Genomic DNA, 20,583 nt, shown 5'->3' with positions numbered 1-20,583 from the left:
GATACAAATTAAAATAAGTATTCAAGTTAAGTTTTACCTTACAAATATCAATATATTATATAATATTCAAGTTAAATTACATTTAAGTAAAAATAAAATTTCAAATATTATCTGCAAGTTAAATTACATTATAAATATTAAAATATATAAAAATGTATCAACAGACTTAACGATTCTCTCACCAATGCCATGCTCTTATTACATTCAAAACAAATCTATGAACCAAACGTTAAAGGTTGTCTACTTTAAAAAGTTAGTAAAAAATTCAGTTGTCACTTGACGAAAGCATGCTACTTTACGCATGCACACAAAGCCCAATAGATGATTTCTAGAAAATAAACCGTAACGCTTCGTCTTCTACACTTCCCTGGCTTTGTTATAGAACCCTGTCTCTGACTCTTTGGTTTCTCCAAATAACCTGATATCATTGACTTCTCATTTCGTATGTCTCTCCAACGATTTTGGTTCTGTGTCTCTTACTATGTTTTGTAGTTGATAAAAGCTAAAATTCGGAATCCTTTCTCTAACAGGAGTTACATGTCTTCTTTGTTCAGGTTGTAAGTGTGGATCTGTTTCTGTCACAAGATAGGTTCGAGAAAGAAGGGTTTTGATGATTATGGAGATATAATCAGCGATTTACCAGACGAAATTCTTTGTCACATCTTAACCTTTCTTCCAACAAAAGAAGCTGCTTCAACTACTGCTCTAGCAAAAAGGTGGAAGCCTTTGCTTAAGTTTGTACCCAATCTTGATTTTGATGACTCCATCTATTTCCATCCTCGACGAAGTAAGGATTCTCTAAGTTTTATGAATTTTGTGAATGGTGTATTGGCTTTGCAAGAAAATGCTGCGTTGAAAAGATTCCACCTCAAGTGTGGAGATGATGTCGACGAGTCTCGGGTGTTGGATTGGATACCCAAAGTGTTGAAACGTGGTGTGTTAGATATTGATCTACACCTCTATTCGTCTCGGAATTGTGCCTACTCTTTAAATATTCTGCCTTCTGAGATCTTTGTGAGCAAGACATTGGTTAGGCTGAATATACAGTTTAGGAGTGGCGTCAGCATTGAGGTGGACGGTGATGTTTCTCTTCCGAAGCTTAAGACCCTCCATCTTGACTGTTTTCGGATCGATACACGTATGTTTAACAACCTTCTTTCTGGATGCCGCGATCTCGAAGAATTAGTGCTGGTTAATTTGATGTGGGACGAGCGTGTGGAACCTAAACTACCGTGTCTATCCCAACCCTCAAGAGACTAGTGTATTCTCGTTTTGATGAGACTAAATTTTATGATGAGGGTGATGATTTTTACCAGTTTGTGTCATTGTTATTTGACAACCCAAATCTGGTCTACCTCAAGTACTCGGATACTATCGCGTATAGGTATCAACAAGTGAGTTTTAACTCGCTCGTTGAAGCTAAGCTCAAACGTAGACGGACATCTGGCAATATTGCAAAGGACAAGATTAATGTAACAAGGCTTCTCACGGGAATATGCAATGTCAAGATTCTCTACTTGTCTTATGCCACCCTCAAGGTTAGTCACATATCTTTCTCCTAATCTTTTTAAGTTTTGATGTTTACAATGAAAGTGTTGTGTTGAATGAGTTTTTATAAGTTGTCTGAAACATGCCATGGGATTGCTACTAAACCAGGATGTTATACAACATTGTGATATATGAGACAACAAGATAGAATTATCACAGATGTCTCATAGATGGTGTGAAGACAATAAGCAGAACTAACAAAGTTGTTGAGGCACTACTTGACACAACTGCAGTAAGAACATATGTGAAGTTCCAAAGTAGTACATGAAGTTATACAAGAAGCCGAACTGTGTGAGTACTTTGAAGAGTTGAAATATAGAAGTTTGGAGACGACTTGGACAAGCCAAGAGGGTCAGATACAACGGAGATGGTATCAAACGTCCGAAGCAGTTCTTGTACTAGTTCCGAGAATAATACAAGAAGTAGTACAAGAAGCTGAGTTGAAGAGTTTGAGTACAGAAGCTTAAGGCCGACTTGGACAAGCCAAGTGGCGGCGGCTTAGCTGAATGAACATCTTGAATGGAAGATTCAAGATGAGATCATGAAAAGAAACTTTCCTTATCCAAAAAGAAAAAGGAAAGTTCTCAATTTCCTATTTGTTGTATAATAGGAAAGTTGCCAACCATAGGGGTTGGGCAATTGATATAAATACCAAGAGGGCGCTTCATGAAGACCTGCGCGTTTCAAGGTAGTTTGGAGAGATGCACACAATATGTGTGGTGTTGCCCCATCAACAAGATAAAGAGATCTTTTGATGGTATTCATCTAGAAAAGAATGATAGGCATAGTAGTGCTTGTATCATATGCAGTTGTAATTGCTATCTTGTTCTGGACTAGATCCCGGGGATGTAGGAAAAACCGAACCCCATTAACAAAGCTTGTGTGTTATTTACTTTAAGCTCATACAAACACAAAATAGATCCTAACTAGACTTAGCCACAAATATGCGTTTTCAATTGGTATCAGAGCAGGGCTCGATAGAGATCTGGTCTTGTTTCGGGTGTGATCCTGGATTTGTGGCTAGTAGAGAATTCAAGCATATAAGATCGAGAGTATGTTCAGAAGTGTTTGTGTTTGAAGAAGCAAGCAAAGAAAGAGTTATACAGTGTAATGAATCGCTTTGAATTTGATAGAGGCAGAACTAATCATAAATTTCTAGGAAGGTCTTGTGCTCTTCATCGGAGTTGTGTGAAGAACGTGGGAAAGGTTAGAGAAGAAAGACTGAATCTATTACAGCCGAGTTTTAACTTGAAGGAGTTGAGATCATACATGTTTTTGGGTTTTTGTTGTTGTAATGTCGAAGACTTAGAGAAGGAGATAGCATGGTTTAACTCTTTGGGTTTCAATGACTATTAATATTATCATATAAGACATTAAATCAACAATGGTGAAGACAAAGTCGAAGCTTTAGTTCACCAATTAGAGATCTGGCATCAATGGCGGTGATTCACAGTGAGTATAAAAAAAAATTTGAGTTTAAAGAAAAGAAGATCCTTAAGGAATTAGAGATAAGGTGATTTCAACCGGTCAATATTAGAAAGGAGATTGATGAAGACGGTGGGGTTGATGTCAAACTTATCGGATTAAGAGTGCAGTATACCGGAAGTCGGAGTACTGTCCATTGGAAGCTTCATTTTTTTCCTTGCCGTCGAGATCAGAAACCATCGAGAAAGAGAGGTTAGTTTTGGTTTGGGCTCAGTTCAAGTTTGGTGGCCCAATACCTAATTTAATTAAACTTGGCCCATAAAAAGGTCTGTGAGGAGGTTAATTAAATTTGGTGTAATTACGTTTTAGAAGAAAAGTCATCTTAACACGTGTGGATAGAGAATATCTCCTCTGCCTTGCTCGGTTACATGTAAATCAGATTGGAAAAGTCAAAGACGTTGAGTGTCTTCTTCTTCGTCACTTCGAGAAAAGAACCGAGCCATATTGTGTTTGGATGATCAGTTATGAATAGATGATAGAGGACTGATTTGACACGAACATGAAGAGATTAAAAAAATCGATGGATCATGAAGAATTTTTTTTTTTTTTATTCAAAAGGATTAGGATTAGGGGATCCATACAAAGTTTCTGAATCGAAGACTTGGAGGGGATAAAAGAGTTGGTTTATCATGTCTTCTCTATTTGGAAAAATCGAAGAAAAGGGTTGCAAGTCTCTGTTGATCTTAAGAGACATAATAAGGAGAGAATCAGATAAGAAATATAAAGAAGGGAAAGCGGTATAATCGTGCACAGGGAGACGTCAAAAGCTTCTGAAACCCCCCTAGACTTCTCATGGTTACCAATAAGCTCATTAAAATCTCCTATCACAAATCAGGGATCCGTACGTGTCGACCCAATTAGAATTAAATCATCCCACACCTTTTCACGGGACTTGGGCACATGATCCCCATAAACAAATGACATAAACATAATTTGTTGTCCCAAAAATACTTGAACATCTGTTAAGCGATCACTAGCAGAAAGAACATCAAGTTTTATTACATCATTGTAAAATAAAGCTAAACCTCCGCTAGACTCGTGGGGTTCAACCGTGTACAATTTATCAAAACCAAACTTATCTCTGAAAATACTTTAAAGTCTGATTCTCACCATCACCACACCACCATCCCAATCCTGAATTTGGTTCTGTAGATTTCCTCGAACCATCAACTTGACAACGAATTATCGGCTCATGAGTATACAAGGGTTCCGGTGAACCCGGACTAACCCTTGAGGCTATTTGGGCTTCTTCCCACAACAATTGTTCACCTAAAGACTGATTAATGATACTTATTGGCTCTGATTGTAACCCTTGAAAGACTTTCTTATTCCTATTCTTCCATAAGAACCAAACAAGCCACGGTATCGAAAGATGAGTATCCTAAAGCCATAGGGACTATCCCTTTACCATAAATAAAATACAAATTTGAATACACCGAATCGTATGGAAAATTGTCTGTGGGTAATCCAACGAAGACCATTTCCCATATTTGTCGGGAATGAGGACACTTAAAGAAAGTGTGATTAATACTCTGTGCCGCTAGATCACATCTCTTACATACCGTGTCACAATGAACTCCCTGAGAAGCTAATCGCACCGTCCCCGGGAGAGAACCAGACGCTATCTGCCAGAAAAAATGTCTGGTTTTATGTGGTATCGGAAGATTCCAAGCCTGAGCCTTCAGGACATTACAACTAGGACGGTATTCGATTTCGCCCTTCATGGCTTGAGCTACCTTATAACCTGACTTAACTGAGTACCGACCGGAATTTGTAAAATGTCACACCAACCGATCTGGCTTAATAGATTTGCTAATAGGCAAACTCTTAATAATTTGAACATCCTCCTGATCCATAAATTCCTGGAGAATAGGTAAAAGCCACTCTTTAGTATGTGGATTAATCAAATGATTTACCATTAGATTTGGGTGTGTAAATGTCATCTCCTACCATTGTAGTTATGCCGTCCTATTGTTATATTATTGCTTTCTTGCATGTTAGTTACTATCGCTTAGGTAGCTTTCATGAGGCGAATCATGAGGATCCCATCCTTCTGTTGTGCGTTGCGTGTAACTCCGTAACGTTATGGCTTACAAAGGTTCGGAGCGGATCATGTCCGGCCGGACGCTACATGACGATGTAGTACGAAGGAATGTGGATCTCTTTAAGACTTTCTGTCTAAGGTTGTCGGGCATTGCCTTCAGATATCATGTATTCGTAGAAGACCTTACTTAGGGTAGAAGCATGCATATTCATTATTTCCGCTGCATACTTAAATTCGAGTCTTCATGCATTGCACTTCATTATGCTTGTTGCATTGTATCATTTCTTGTTGGTTGAATTATTGCTTGCGGTTTGGGGATAGGTAGACGGGTAGAATTCCATAGATATCGTGGGGATAAGATTTCCTTACATATCGGCCTCACTAAGTAATGCTAGATTGCTTATGATTCTACTTTATTTTTTTCCCAGGAATCATTAGCCGAAAGATCTCCGTAGTAGAAGCAACATGACCTAGGCGAATCAATGTAGGTTTTACAGTTTTTGTAAATTCTTACTATGTATATTATGAATGGTTTTCAAAAGGATCTGAAAGCTATATAAACGTTTTGGTAACGATTTTCATGTATATTATATATACGTAAAGACTCGGATTTTCAAAAGCTAAATGGTTATTCCAACTGATATTAAGTGTAGTCCGGACTTAACACAACTCTCGCTCGCTGTACGGGTTGCAAAGCCTTAGGTCATGTTCGAGAGGTCGGGCGCTCGTGGTTGGATGACCAGCGTGTTAGATTCATTCCGAAAACCTTGGTTGCCGACTACGAGAGTCCTACGTAGTGCTTCCGATTTGTTCTTATATTTAGGACGGATCGGGGGTGTTACAAGCGTGATATTAGAGCATGGTTAAGCGATGCTACGAAAAACCATATTTTCAATGTTTTATCGAGTAAATGTGTCGCAAAGCTGTGTAGGAAATTGATTCGGTCACTTGCTAAATTCTATATTCATAGGAATGTTCATAGGAGGTTATTCGGTCATTTGTTAGATTCTAGGTTAAGAATCTTTATAGGAACAAGACTCGTCTTTATTTCCTTGTAGTATGCCACCAAAAAAAGGACGTGGACATGGTAGTGGATGTGGTAGGATGGGAAGAAGGGGACGGGCGACGGGACTACTGCCCCGAGGGTATTACTATCGTGAGATTGAGAGGGAGGAGTCATGGAGGAGTGCTGCTGAACGTGCATCCAATACTGCGAAGGATACTCCTAAGAAGCCGATAGGATTACTAAGGGAAATCACTCCAGAGAAGAAGGTCGCAGAGAAGCCTGAGCAGGAAGTCCAGGAAAGTTAAAAGGTCGTGATGGTAGAGGATTACATTAGCATCTCCTCAGGTTCCTTTCAGTCGCTACGGGCATTCATACACCATCGAGTGTCATAGACATCTCTTCTGACAGCTCTGCCACACCGTCTATAGTGCTTAGTCCCTACGCTTACACACCCTTGATCGATGGGGATGATCTGCTGGACTTGGACTTTGGGGATCTCCCTGATCCACCCCTGGACATTCCGGAGTTCATTGTTCCTTTACTTGATACTCCGATCACCATGACATGGAGGGATACTCCACCTGCACTTGGAATTGTAACGGACCTCCTGACTGAAGTTATCCCGGTGGACGAGACAGTCAGCGCACCAGGCGCACAGGTACCCTATTGTTTCCTTTGTGGGCAACTAGGACATTACCGGCTTGACTGCCAGTTTTATAGCCCGTACGCACCAGCGTGCAACATGTACTTGATTTGCGGAGTGAGAGGACATTACTCCAGCACTTGCCCGACACTGAGGGTTGACACTCCGACTCACGCACCGACTCCTACTCCACCCCATCTCACGCTACCGGCACATCATCTTCTTAGACTCCACCCTTTGGTTACCCAGGTTGTATCTGCTCCTAGTGTAGCTTTAGGTTCCCCTGATCCTTGTAGATATCCTAAACCCTAGTTAGCTAACCGACACTAACCATATTTTTTCGTGTACAGCAGCGACTTTGGTTAGGTCCCTAGTGACTTGCGGTGCTATCTTGTATCATGTTTTTGGGTGTGGTTGGTTTGTGACGAAGTTTGAATAAGTGGTGTGTATATACTATTTGAAACATATCATAACATAAGTTTTAAACATCACTCTCGTATCCATATACACACACCACTTATTCAAACCTCGTCACAAACCAACCACACCCAAAAAAATGATACAAGATAGAACTAAAAGTTACTAGGGGCCTAACCAAAGCCGGTATTGTACACGCAAAAATATGATTAGTGCTGGTTACCTAACTAGGGTTTAGGATATCTACAAGGATCAAGGGAACCTAAAGCTACACTGGGAGCAGATACAATCTGGGTAACCAGTGGGTGGAGTCTGGGAAGATGATGGGTCGGTAGCGTGAGATCGGGGTGGAGTAGGAGTCGGTGTGTGAGTCGGAGTGTCAATCCTCAGTGTCGGACAAGTGCTGGAGTAATGTCCTCTCACTCTGCAAATCAAGCAGATGTTGCACGCTGGTGCGTACGAACTGTAAAATTGGCAGTCAAGCGGGTAATGTCCTAGTTGCCCACAAAGAAAACAGTAGGGTACCTGTACGCCTGGTGCGCTGACTGTCTCGTCCATCGGGATAACTTCAAACAGGAGATCCGTTCCAAGTTCAAGTACAGGTGGAGTATCCCTCCATGTCATGGTGATCGGGGTATCAGGTGAAGGGACAATGAACTCCGGAATGTCCAGGAGTGGATCAGGGAGATCCCCAAAGTCTAAGTCCAGCAGATCATCCCCATCGATCAAGGGTGTGTAAGCGTAGGGACTAGGTACTATAGACGGTGTGGCAGAGCTACCAGAAGAGATGTTTATGACACTCAGATGGTGCTCCAAATGCCCGTAGCGACTGAAAGGAACCTGAGGAGATGATAATGTAATCATTTACCATCACGACCTCTTTCTCTTCGGGTTATGGTTCCAAACAAACACATTCCTTTTAACTTTCCTGGACTTCCTGCTCAGGCTTCTCCACGAGCTTCTTCTCAGGAGTGATTTCCCTTAGTAATCCTATCAGCTTCTTAGGAGTATCTTTCACAGTATTGGATGCACGTTCAGTAGCACTCCTCGATGACTCCCCCCTCTCAATCTCACGATAGTAATACCCTCGGGGCAGTAGAACCGTAGCCCATCCCCTTCTCCCCATCCTATCACGTCCACAACCACTTCCACGACCACTTTTTGGTGGCATACTACAAGGAAATAAAGATGAGTCTTGTTCTTATAAAGATTCCTAACCTAGAATCTAACAAATGACCGAATAATTTTCTATGAACATTCCTATGAATATAGAATTTAGCAAGTGACCGAATCAATTTTCTAGACAGTTTTGCGACACATTTACTCAATAAAACGTTGAAAATATGGTTTTCCACAACATCACTTAACTATGCTCTGATACCACACTTGAACACCCCCAATCCGTCCTAAATATAAGAACAAATCGGAAGCATTATGTAGCACTCTCGTAGTCAGTAACCAATGCTTTCATAACGAATCTAATCACCCTGGTCATCCAACCGCGAGCGCCCGACCTCTCGAACACGACCTAAGGCTTTGCAACCTGTACCACGAGCGAAAGTTGTGTTAAGCCCGGACTAAACTTAATATCAGTTGGAATAACCATTTAGCTTTTTAAAATCCAAGTCTTTACATATATATAATATACGCAAAAATCGTTACCAAAATGTTTATATAGCTTTCGAATCCTTTTGAAAACCACACATAATATACATAGTAAGAATTTAGAAAAGCCGTAAAACCTACATTGATTCGCCTAGGTAACGTTGCTTCTACTACGAAAATCTTTCGGCTAAAGATTCCTGCGAAAAAAATGAAGTAGAATCATAAATAATCTAGCATTACTTAGTGAGGTCGATATCTAAGGAAATCTTACCCCACGATATCTAAGGAATTCTACCCATCTACCTATCCCCAAACCGCAAGCAATACGAATTCAACCAACAAGCAATGATACAATGCAACAATCATAATGAAGTGTAATGCATGAAGACTCGAATTTAAATATGCAGCGGAAATAATGAATATGCATGCTTCTACCCTAAGGAAGGCCTTCTACAAATACATTATATTCCAAGGCAATGCTCGACATCCCTAGACACAAAATCTAAAAGAGATACACATTCCTTCGTATTACATCGTCATATTGCGTCCGACCAGGCATGACCCGCTCCGAACCTTCGTAAGTCATAACGTTATGGACTTACACCCAACGCACAGCAGACTGATGGGATACTCATGATTCGCCTAATGCAAGGTACCTAAACGATAGTAAAAATTGAAGATGTTACATGTACAATCTGATCAGGTGTCAATCGAATTCTGATACTTGCTTCCACAAGCGAATCAAAACTCACTTCTTGATACATATCCGCCATAGTATCAGAATATTCTAGGTAGACCTGATGTGGATTATCAAATAACAGTTGCACACTCTCATTAGCCTCATCAACATCTTCAACCTCATAAAAGTTTTCCAGAACGACAAAACTTAAGTCTGTTGAAGGTTGGGATGGATACCGTCAGGTAGCCATGCATAGGTTCCAATTAGTTCCAGTTCCACTTCAAATTAACCAGCACTAATTCTTCAAGCGCGTAACAGCCAGAGAGAAGCTTGTTAAACGTACAGGTATCTGTCTGAAAATAATCAAGATGTAAAATCTTGAGCTTGGGAAGAGAAACATCACCTTCTACATCAATGTTGACACCATCTTCAAATTCAATCTTTAGCCTAACCAATTTCGTGCTCACAAAGATCTCAGAAGGCAGAGGATAAAAATTCGATCTCGAGCAATAACCGAGAGAGGTAGGGATGCAAAGATCAATATCTAAGACACCACGTTTCAAGACTTTGGGTATCCATTCAAGAACCGTATACTGATCAACAACATCTTTGCACTTGACGTGGAATCTCTTCAACGGAGCTTTGGCTTTCGCTTGCAAAGCCAAGACACTGTCCACGAAACTCATAAAATTTCTTTCTCGAGGATGGAAATAGATGGAGTCATCAAAGTCTAAGATTTGGTACAAACGCAAGTAAAGGCTTCTACCTTTTGGCTAGAGCAGTAGTTGAAACAGCTTCTTTTGTGGGAAGGAAGGATAAGATGTTACAAATCAGTGCATCTGGTAAACCGCTGATTAAATCAGTAGAACCACGACCAACAACCATGTTTTTCCTTTTTGATTTCATTTTGTGACAGATATAGAACAACACTTATAACCTGAACAAAGATATGAAATAACTCCGGTAAGATATTTGAAACAAGAGGTCAAATAATAAAAAAACAAGGTCTTTGATGTTTCTATTAAAATACCATGTACACTAAACCACATCAGATGTATTCACTATATTAAGATACACAACCGAAAACCAAAAAATTGCTAAAAAAACAGAGACAAATACAGAACCAATTCGTTGGAGGAAAAAGTAGACATGAAGAGTAAGAAGAAAATGGAGAAAACTTACTTTAACAACCAAAGCAGAGCCCAACAAAAAACCTACAACGATATAGTTTTCTCATCATTAGGGTCTTTTGAAATCCTCTAGGTTTGTCTTTGTGTGTGTGTATTTGTAAAGTCGCATAGAGTCGCATTAAAAAATGTTGTTACTCCTCCGGATCGACATGGCGTTGAGGTTGAAGGCTTGAAGCAGTGGTCTTGGGCAGTGTTGTGCTCCTCCGGATCGACACGTGTCTCCTATGTCTTCGTGTCCTGCAAGCCTCTCCATTTATTTATTTTTTATGTTTTTTTATTTTTGTTAAAATTTGCTTTGGTATGTTTAATACTTTCTCCGTTTCTTTAATTATATAAAATTAAATTAGGATTCACTCAATGCACGGATTTTAAAAATATGTACTAAAATAAAATTTTAAAAGAATATATATATTTTTTAAATAAATTATATTTTCTAGAAATAAATATATAAATATTCTTAGAGAAATAATTTTATTTTAATAAATTAATTTATATTTTTTATTTTAAATTATTATTACAATTATTACAATAATCTAAAACTATATTATCAGCCACAAAACTTTTTTTAAACATTAATCATTACAAATAGTATTACGGGAGGTTAAACCCATGATCAAGCAGATGAGTAGCTAGTCAACCAAAAACCAATATTTTCAAATTTCAAAAATGTTCTGCAACTTATTCATGTTTTAGATGGAGTTAACCCGTCAAAACGTCATCTTATTATAATCCACGTACAATTTTACTATATGTTTTACCACTAAAAATATTTTCTTACATCCAAAAATATTTTATTGTTAAAATTTGCTCTTTATCAGCACCTATAAATTACTTTGTGAACAAATTAAACCATTTTTTGTTCATTTACTTTCAATTTAACGTAGTTTCTTTTCACCACTAAAATTTGCTTATGACAGTTTGTATAACCACTAAAATATTTCTTTAAAATTGTTTACTCAAAAATATTATGGATGAAAAGAAAAAAAATATCTACACGATTGCAATGAGTTTATGACCAACCCAATAAAATTTAAGAAATTGAAAGATAGTTAATTTGACTAATAAAAATAAAATTGAAAATTATATACACGATGATATATTAGTTTTAGATAATTTAGAGATATAAAATATAAACACAATTTAAAAATACTACCACATTTATAAAAATAAGAAAATATATATATTGATCTTACATATCCTTAATTAAAGAGAAAAATGCAAAATAATATCAAAACTATATTTTAAAATCATAACAAATTTTTAATAAGAAATCAAATTTAACTAAATAATAACCAAACTCTAAAAAGACTACAACGTAATTAAATTAAAATATTAAAAATAGAAAATTAACAATGATAGTTAGTAGATTTCCTTTTTAGATAATTTAGAGATATAAAATATAAAATGCTACAAAATTTAAAAAAATAAGAAAAAAATAATTATTGATCTTACATATCTTACCTAAAAAGAAAAATTTAAAATAATATAAAAATAAATTTAAAAATCATAACGAATTTCTAATAAGAAATCAAATTTAACTAAATAATAAGTAAAATCTAAAAATACTACAACGTAGTAAAATTAAAATATTAAAAATAAAAAATAAATAAATATTGATAGTTAGTATATTTTCTTTTTACAATAGGTTTAGAACTTTTACTTTTTAAGTTTTAGTTCTTTTTAATGTTTTTGTAAATTTAAAATTGACATATGTCAACATCTTATTGATACAAGTAACACGTGTCACAATCTAGTTAATGAGTAACTTTGACATCAAGCTTTATATAATAAGATATTTAGAAATTTTAGTTTTTTTATGTTATTTTTAATTTTTATTTTCAGTTTTTAGATAAAAATTATATTTGTTTGATATTTTATGACCATATTTATTTTTATTGGTTAAATTAATTTTTCGTTTGCATCAAAATCATAGTTTCTTGCTTACCAAAAGAAAAAAAATCCATAGTTTCTTAATCTAAAAAACTTAAAAAATCATACATAACGGAGGGGAGTATTGTTGTGTTTTTAGGGTTTCCGGTGAACTAGAATACGACACTCGTACCAGAATAGAATGCACGGTCGTAAGAGGAATGCGGCTTTGAAGCCAGAAGAGGAGGCAGCCTCCGCTTCTGAAGCCCTAGAGCTCCGGTCGCTCCAGTCCCAGTTCATGTCCAATCACCATCAAAAGATGTAACGTACAGTCTAAGTCTTCTTCTTCTCTTTCCTTCTATCTCAATCAATCAATCTAATCAATGGTTTCTATAGTTACACAAAGGAAGCAATTCAATTAAGCGCGAAGCTTCTAGAAATCAATCCGGAGGCCTACACTGCTTGGAACTATAGGAAACTTGCCGTAGAGTATAACCTTGACTCTGCAGATCCAAGCTTGGTCAACTCAATTCTCCATAAAGAACTTGAAGTCGTGAGTTGCAAATATTTTTTTACTCATAAATATTGATTGCTTCCCATTAATGCTGATCATCTCTTTGGTTAAATCCAGGTAGAGAATGCTTTAAAGAGAAATCTCAAGTCGTATGGGGCATGGTATCATCGTAAGTGGGTTTTGAGTAAAGGGCACTGTTCCTCCTTAGATAAAGAATTGCAACTTTTGAATAAATATCAAAAGCTTGACGACGATATAAAAAAGAATCTAGTTCTCAGGAACTTTCACCTTTGGAATTATCGCAGGTGAGACTTATATATGCACATTAATGTCAATAAGCTTTTTTGCATCTTTTCATATCTTTGATGTCTCTGTTCTCTAATTTTTTATGTAAGGTTTGTTGTGGAGCTAACCAAGACGTCAGAACAGGATGAGTTGCAGCATACAACTGATATGATCAATGATAACTTTAGCAACTATTCTGCTTGGCACAATCGTAGGTATGATGCATTATTTAAACATATGGACGCATTTGTGGTACTATCAAGTTTACTTTTATTGTTTTGGTTGATTTAAATTATGCAGTGTACTTCTTTCAAGTTTAATCGCCAAAAAGGCTGATGGGTTTACGCCAAAGGAAACGATTCGTCGTGAATTTGACTATGTACACAATGCTATATTTACTGAAGAAGATGACCAAAGTGGTTGGTTTTATTATCTTTGGCTTATTGATCAAACTGTTAAAATGGAGACTTCTCTTCGTGCTTCCTCGTGGCCTTCAGATGGTTCCACTATCATTCTATCTGGACCTGGCTGCTTTAATGGCTCTTATTCTTCTTCTAAGTTCACTACTTACTGTTCCGAGTCTGGTTCTTTTCCATTGATTCTTTACTTTGACCAAGCTGTCAGTGGAGTTAGCTCCTCTACTGTTACTATTGATTCTGAACTAAAAAGCAATGAGGATCTTGTTTGGGAACCAGTTCCGGAGAAGAACTCTCAAGTGTCTTGTGTATGGGTTGCTCGTCTGAAATTTGACAGTACAGAACCTGTCAAAGTGAAGGTCAGCCTTGGCAAGTCTCGAGAAATTGTTTCCTCCACGGGATGTAACTTGAGCACTCCTTATGAGTTTGTATTTACAGTGCATATTTATGACACTGTTGGAGAGTCACAGGAAGGCACTGTTTCATGGACGGATGGTTTTGACTATTTGGATGCACAGTCGTCGAAGGATTTGAATTCTCTTATGGCCTTGAATCAGTTAAAGGCTGATACGGGTTTTGAGTGGCGTAAGCAAGCTATAAAGATAGAGATTGAACAATTTCGTAAGTTGCCTGACAGGTATGAAATAGTCCTGTAAACTTTTTCTAGATTAAATGGAAAAGACAAATTGTATAGTCTTTTGACCTTTTGAGTTCTTGTTTCCTATTTTTTAAATAGCAAATTTGGAAAGCTCATTCTTGCGAAGCTTTTGATGGCTGAGGAAACTACGATCTCGGATGATGATGCTGTTAAAGGTGTCCATTATAAAGAAATCCTCCAGCTGTATAACGATCTGATGGCCCTTGATTCTTGGCATGACCAGTACTACAAGGATGAGTACAGTGTAGCTCTTCTCCACAAGGTACTAACTTAGTCTTCCTTTTAGCTGTGAATCTCAAATTGATGTGTTAGTCATAAAGAGAATGTTGATGCACACAGGTGACTTCAAGCACCGAGTTCCTGTCCAGACACCTGTTTCGGTACAGGAACATGAACAATATTGTATGTCTAAGGCTTAATAACTTAACACTATCTCGGATAGCCTCTGTCGAGAAGTTGCTATTTGTGCAAATGTTAGATCTCAGTCACAATAAGCTTCATTCAGCTGAAGGTACCTAGTGTTTCCTAAGGCTTTTGAGTCTTCAATATCAGTTGCTAGCATCTGTGTGATTAAATATGTATGGGTCTGTGTGTAGGATTGGAGGCGTTGCAGCTTCTCTGTTGCCTAAATCTGAGTAACAACAGGATCAAGAGCTTTTCAGCGCTCCACTCTCTAAGACATCTGAAGCAGCTAAGAGTGTTGGATGTTTCACATAACCACATCGGCGGCAAGAACCTAGTGGACACAACAAGGTACCTATGTTCTTTGTCGTTCCCTAATTCGGGTGAAATTGGAAGAGAGGTACCTAGTAAATACAGGGATGCGTATTTGGTGCTTAGAGATTTAATGAAACTGAAGCAGTTAGATATAAGAGGCAACGACCTAATTTCAGGGGAAGAGTTCAGCTCCTTCGTCAGCCAGGTTGTGCCAACGCTTGTGTGGCTTGATGGCCACAAACTCGCAAGTTAAAATGTTTAGGCCAGTTTTAGATGCTGTCCGCGTAGGTTTTGAAAAACAACTTGAAGTTGAAGTTAGCCATAGCTCGTTCTCTTTAAAAGCTTTTATAAAAACAGATAAGATGAAGAGAACCTTTGTTGTGATATTTTCTGCTTAAGGTTTACAATGACAGAGAAGGGTTTATATTGGACAGGAGGAACCTTAGGAAGTGTTGTGTTTCTTTCAGTATCTTCTTGGGAAGTGCTGTGCTCTTCGGGATTGAAACGGGACTCCTATATATGTTTACGTGTGCTGAAAGCTTCAACCCTTTTTTTCTTACTTTTGTTAAATAATGAACGCCTTAACTACTCCCTCATTTTCTAATCCACAGTAAACAGTAACTCGACATAATCAAGAAACTATGATCCATTTCAAGAAGAGATCAATGAACACTAACCTTATTCAACAAATAAGAAGAAGAGAGACAAATAAAAGATATTAAACATTCTCAGTCGACAAAAGGAGAAAGCAATAACACAAGCCTTTAAAAAGGGAATACAAAGCCAATAAAGAAAAAGAAAGAAGCACACGGCAGAAATAGAGTTTTAGAGTTTTTTCAGCAGCTATGCAAACTTGTAGCCTGATTGCCTGAAACATGTTCATGGCTAAGAAACCATAAAAGGATATCCCTAAAGAAGATTACCCTTTCTAATGGAGATAGTAGTTGATAAGTTGGGGAAGATTAGCCGGACCTCACAATTGGCTGATGCCACAGTAGGAAGCTCGTGAAGGCCCTTGTATAGTTTCATCAAATCTTCATCTTCTGGTGTATCGTAGTACAATATCATTTGTTCGAGTTCCGGCATTGTCTTTAGGAATTGCATGACCTGCTTTATCTGGTCCTTTATGTCTTCTTCCGGATAACAAATTTCACCAAAATTAAATATCTTTATAACCTTCACCGGGCTTGATGATAGACAAGTATCAACAACCTCTTCCACCCATGATTTATCTTGATATTCGCAGTCACAATCTTCCTCGTCTAAACATCTAACTGCATATTTGTGATGCAGTCCCATAAACATAAAGAATCAGTATCAGAAATCTAAATTATGTCGGGTTTGTAGATTTGGAGAATTGTTGAGTAGAGGTAGCAATGGTTCCCATCCTACATCTAGTGCAGTCTTAATAGTTAACTGAATCAGGTTCTCGAAACCGGCATTGTTACACGGCAGAGACCAAGTACCTGATGTACAAAAAACTAAATCAACTACATAATCACTCACCACTTGTGAATTGTATGAAAACGCATATTGTGGCTAAGTCTAGTTAGGATATACTTTGTGTTTGTATGAGCATAAAGTAAATAACACACAAGCTTTGTTAACGGGTTCGGTTTTTCCTACATCCCCGGGACCTAGTCCAGAACAAATTCACTAGAACAAGATAGCAATTACAACTGCATATGATACAAACACTATTATGCCTATCATTCTTTTCTAGATGAATACCATCAAAAGATCTCTCGATCTTGTTGATGGGGCAACACCACACATCTTGTGTGCATCTCTCGAAACTACCTTGAAGCGCGCAAGTCTTCATGAAGAGCCCTCTTGGTATTTATATCAATTGCCCAACCCCTAGGGTTGACAACTTTCCTATTATACAACAAATAGAAAATTGAGAACTTTCCTTTTTCTTTTTGGATAAGGAAAGTTTCTCTTCATGATCTCATCTTGAATCTTCCATTCAAGATGTTCATTCAGCTAAGCAGCCGCCACTTGACTTGTCCAAGTCGGTCTTAAGTTTCTGTACTCAAACTCTTCAACTCAGCTTCTTGTACTACTTCCTGTATTATTCTCAGAACTAGTACAAGAACTGCTTCGGACGTTTGATACCATCTCCGTTGTATCAGACCCTCTTGGCTTGTCCAAGTTGTCTCCAAACTTCTGTATTTCAACTCTTCCAAGTACTCACACAGTTCGGCTTCATGTATAACTTCATGTACTACTTTGGAACTTCACATATGTTCTTACTGCAATTGTGTCAAGTAGTGCCTCAACAACTTTGTTAGTTCTGCTCATTGTCTTCACACCATCTATGAGACATCTGTGATAATTCTATCTTGTTGTCTCATATATCACAATGTTGTATGACATCCTGGTTTAGTAGCAATCCCATGGCATGTTTCAGACAACTTATAAAAACTCATTCAACACAACACTTTCAATCTCTCCCTTGATGATTGAGTTTTATAATTCATGCTTCTTTTAAAACCAGTCAGCACAATATCTTCAATCTCTCCCTCAGTGATTGAGTTGTTCAATTCCATGCATCTTATAAAACCAATCATCACAATATCTTCAATCTCTCCCTTGATGACTGAGTTTTAAATCTCCTTCAATCTCTCACTTCATGCTACATCATGTATTATTCTTGAAAGATCATGACATCTTCATTCTCCCCCTTTTTAACTTAGTTTGATACTCAAGCACATTCTTTAAACTCTAATCACTAGTAGAGCTCCCCCATAATATTTGCTCTTAGCTCACAACAAACTTGACATTCTCTTCTCCCCCAACTTGAATGCCAACTAAGTTAAAAACATCCAACATATCAATTTCACTCACGTTGAGTGTTTCAGCTTTGCGCAACATCATAACTAGTCTTGCATTATACTCGCTGTTAATCATGCCTTTAATGTACCCATTTTCTGACCATAAACATCGAAGTTCCTTTTATTGATTTTTCTTGAAACAATCTCTGTAGTCCTGCAACTATCCTCTGTTTCGGTGATCTTTGTGAGCTGATGATTCAGTTCTTACATCATCCTGAGCTGATTGTAACATCACACATCCGAACCAACAACTCTCTTCTACATTAACATTATAAATTAATAAACCTTGAAATTTGCAGATCTTGAAACTTCTCTGAGCTTTGATATCTTCATGTTTCTCTTCTTTTGTAAATCTCTCTCTTTCAAAGTCTCATCTAAAAATGCATTTCAGTATTCTTCATAGATTCCAGCATGCTCCCATAACATGTTTCAACATCTATACTCTACCCCTTTCATGTTATTAAAAATTCATTGTTGCGCAGACTTTAAATTAGCTGATCTGAAATATCATCTTTCCACTGTGTTACCGAGCTCCAAAATCAGTTCTCTTCTACCAGAGTCTAGTTCAAGATGTCTAGAGTATCTCTGCCAAGTTTCATCCCAAGCCGAGTTCATTTGGTCGTCCGTTTTATGTTTCTCCAGAACTGGTCAACTTTGAAACTTCAGATGAACTGTGTATGAAACCGACTGAAGATGCTTGAATAAGTCACAAACCAACCGTCAAAAACTCAATCCCACCGTTGAAAATTCAGATAGTAGCAGTATGAAGCACATCACAAAATTTCAGCTTGATCGAATTGCTTTTAGATCTCCAACCACTGCCTTGAAGATTCCATCACAAACATGATTTTAGCATTCTTTTTCAGATCTTACAAATTACAGTTCCCTTCTTTGATGTTGAAGTTCAGTTCCATTCTTCAACTTCTGAAAAATCTTTGATAACTACAAGAATCACTTTCATTCCACAGAGACATAATCATTATACAAACTTCACCTTAGTCTTGTAATTTGCAGTGGATGTCTTAAAAACTGTTTTGATATTAATGTTCATATCCCTGATAATGATCGTAGCTCTGGTCAAATATTTTTTTTAGCTAAAACCTTTGGAGCAACACAAGTCAAAGAACCACTCAACGTATATAAATCCTTGATGGAACTCCATAAACACATCCATCACTCCACACACTTCGATGACTTGTATTGAGGCTTTTTATCATCTTTCTTGATGCAGTCTTGATGCAGTCTTGATGCAGAGCATAAACGGAGTAGCAAAACAACCCAGAAAATTGGTGGGATATCAAACACAGTCATACGAAGCCATAGGAGAAAACAGATCGCGATTTCGATTTACGGTTTGAGAGTTATGGCCAAAATCCTAACACAGATCCGAAACGAAACAACACTACGAGTAGTCAACTTTGAGATCAATTTCCTGTCAAACCACAAGGAATCAGATGACAATCTTTATATCATTGGAAAGATCTCGCTTTCAAATTTCTAGAGCAACTTTCAGAACTCCAATCCAAGGTCTGTAGCCAACGCAAACGAAGAAGAAGAAATGAACCATCAAACAGAAAAACTGTCTTACATCTGAAATTTTTTTCTTTTATCATTCTTCCTCTGAGCTACTTTCTTTGATTTAGAGATGCATCACGTTTCTTCTTCATTATTCATGGATTTCAAGTACATGGTTCCTCTTTGCTTTAATCTGAGCTTTTTCAGAGAAACTGCACACACATGTCTTCTTCCCTTTTCTTTAAAGACATCTTGACTCCATAATTCTATGTCTCTGAAATTTCGAAGTCATTGAACCCTGATCATAGCTTCAGTTTCTTTTCTTCTTTGACTCATCTTCAACCATATCGAATTAGAAACCCAGAAACTGTAATTATCAAAGACACCAAACCCACAATTTAAACTTTCTTCTCGTTGTCTTCAGATTGTGAGTTTGTAGACAACATTCTGATCTCATAATTGTATCAAATCAGTTCATGACTTCATCTTCTTTTAAAATCTTGAAGCTTTGATTACAATCTAAGATGACCTTGGTTTTCTCACAGAGATGATCCATACCCAAACTCTTTAGAATGAGATCATCCTTACTAAGGAAGCAACATGATGTTGATAAAGTCCGGATGTTGACTGATGAATATCGTACAACTCCACTTCGCTTTGTAACTCTAATAGGCTTCATTTGTTCATAACAGAACATCATAGAAACATGGACTACTGTCATCATCTTGATCTCGCAGATCTGCTTCAGCATGGCTAACATGCCCATCTCCTTCTCTTGGCCGATTTTCCACTTCTCAAATTGAAGGGAAATTTTGTTGACGTTCCGACAAGATCTTCTTTGCTATATAACCCATCAAGCTCACCAATAAATTCCTGTAGTTTCTTTATTTGCCAGTGTGAGCTAGCAACAACATCCTCTTTCTCATCTTATCAACTAGCAAAGATAGTGACAGAAAAGTGAGTCTCTCTCTATGATTTTCTCTCGCTTCCAAGCTCGAAACCTGATCGTTATCCAAATTTCAAATCAGACAGCTCTTTCCGTCGAGATCTCCGCACGAATCTGACAAGTAAGATTATTTTTAATTTCTTCCTATTAAAAATATTCTTATCAAACTTGGGCTTATTCTGGCCCTCACTTGATTAACATATAAATTG

The 20,583-nt window shown here is 37.5% G+C and overlaps 2 protein-coding genes and 1 pseudogene across 2 annotated transcripts; 1 reads left to right on the top strand and 2 right to left on the bottom strand.

The window, feature by feature from the left end:
• LOC104728465 lies at positions 9,405–10,738 on the bottom strand (annotated as a pseudogene).
• Positions 12,689–15,329, top strand: LOC104728464 (geranylgeranyl transferase type-2 subunit alpha 2-like). The gene is made up of 8 exons (XM_010447437.1): positions 12,689–12,807; positions 12,883–13,039; positions 13,118–13,305; positions 13,396–13,500; positions 13,586–14,338; positions 14,438–14,621; positions 14,699–14,870; positions 14,956–15,329. Exons 1-8 carry the CDS (start codon positions 12,689–12,691, stop codon positions 15,327–15,329), a joined length of 2,052 nt encoding a protein of 683 aa, XP_010445739.1.
• On the bottom strand, positions 15,986–20,194 carry LOC104728463 (putative F-box/LRR-repeat protein At4g00320). Its single transcript, XM_010447436.1, has 2 exons — positions 19,945–20,194; positions 15,986–16,350 (listed from the first exon to the last, which is right to left on the bottom strand). The coding sequence occupies exons 1-2, from the start codon at positions 20,192–20,194 to the stop codon at positions 15,986–15,988; spliced, it is 615 nt and encodes a 204-aa protein (XP_010445738.1).

The sequence above is a fragment of the Camelina sativa genome, chromosome 11 (assembly GCF_000633955.1).
Source record: "Camelina sativa cultivar DH55 chromosome 11, Cs, whole genome shotgun sequence".
Taxonomy (NCBI): Eukaryota; Viridiplantae; Streptophyta; class Magnoliopsida; order Brassicales; family Brassicaceae; genus Camelina; species Camelina sativa.
This window is presented reverse-complemented; position numbering and strand designations above follow the sequence as displayed.

Bases quoted from the DNA above. Each gene is read 5' to 3' on its own strand.
- LOC104728464 (XM_010447437.1), top strand. From the start codon at position 12,689: ATGCACGGTCGTAAGAGGAATGCGGCTTTGAAGCCAGAAGAGGAGGCA. The intron at 13,040-13,117 runs GTGAGTTGCAAA...GGTTAAATCCAG, and splicing joins TCCATAAAGAACTTGAAGTC to GTAGAGAATGCTTTAAAGAG. The intron at 14,339-14,437 runs GTATGAAATAGT...TTTTTTAAATAG, and splicing joins TTTCGTAAGTTGCCTGACAG to CAAATTTGGAAAGCTCATTC.
- LOC104728463 (XM_010447436.1), bottom strand. From the start codon at position 20,194: ATGGGCATGTTAGCCATGCTGAAGCAGATCTGCGAGATCAAGATGATG. The intron at 16,351-19,944 runs GTAATCAAAGCT...ACAAATATGCAG, and splicing joins AACCAAGGTCATCTTAGATT to TTAGATGTTTAGACGAGGAA.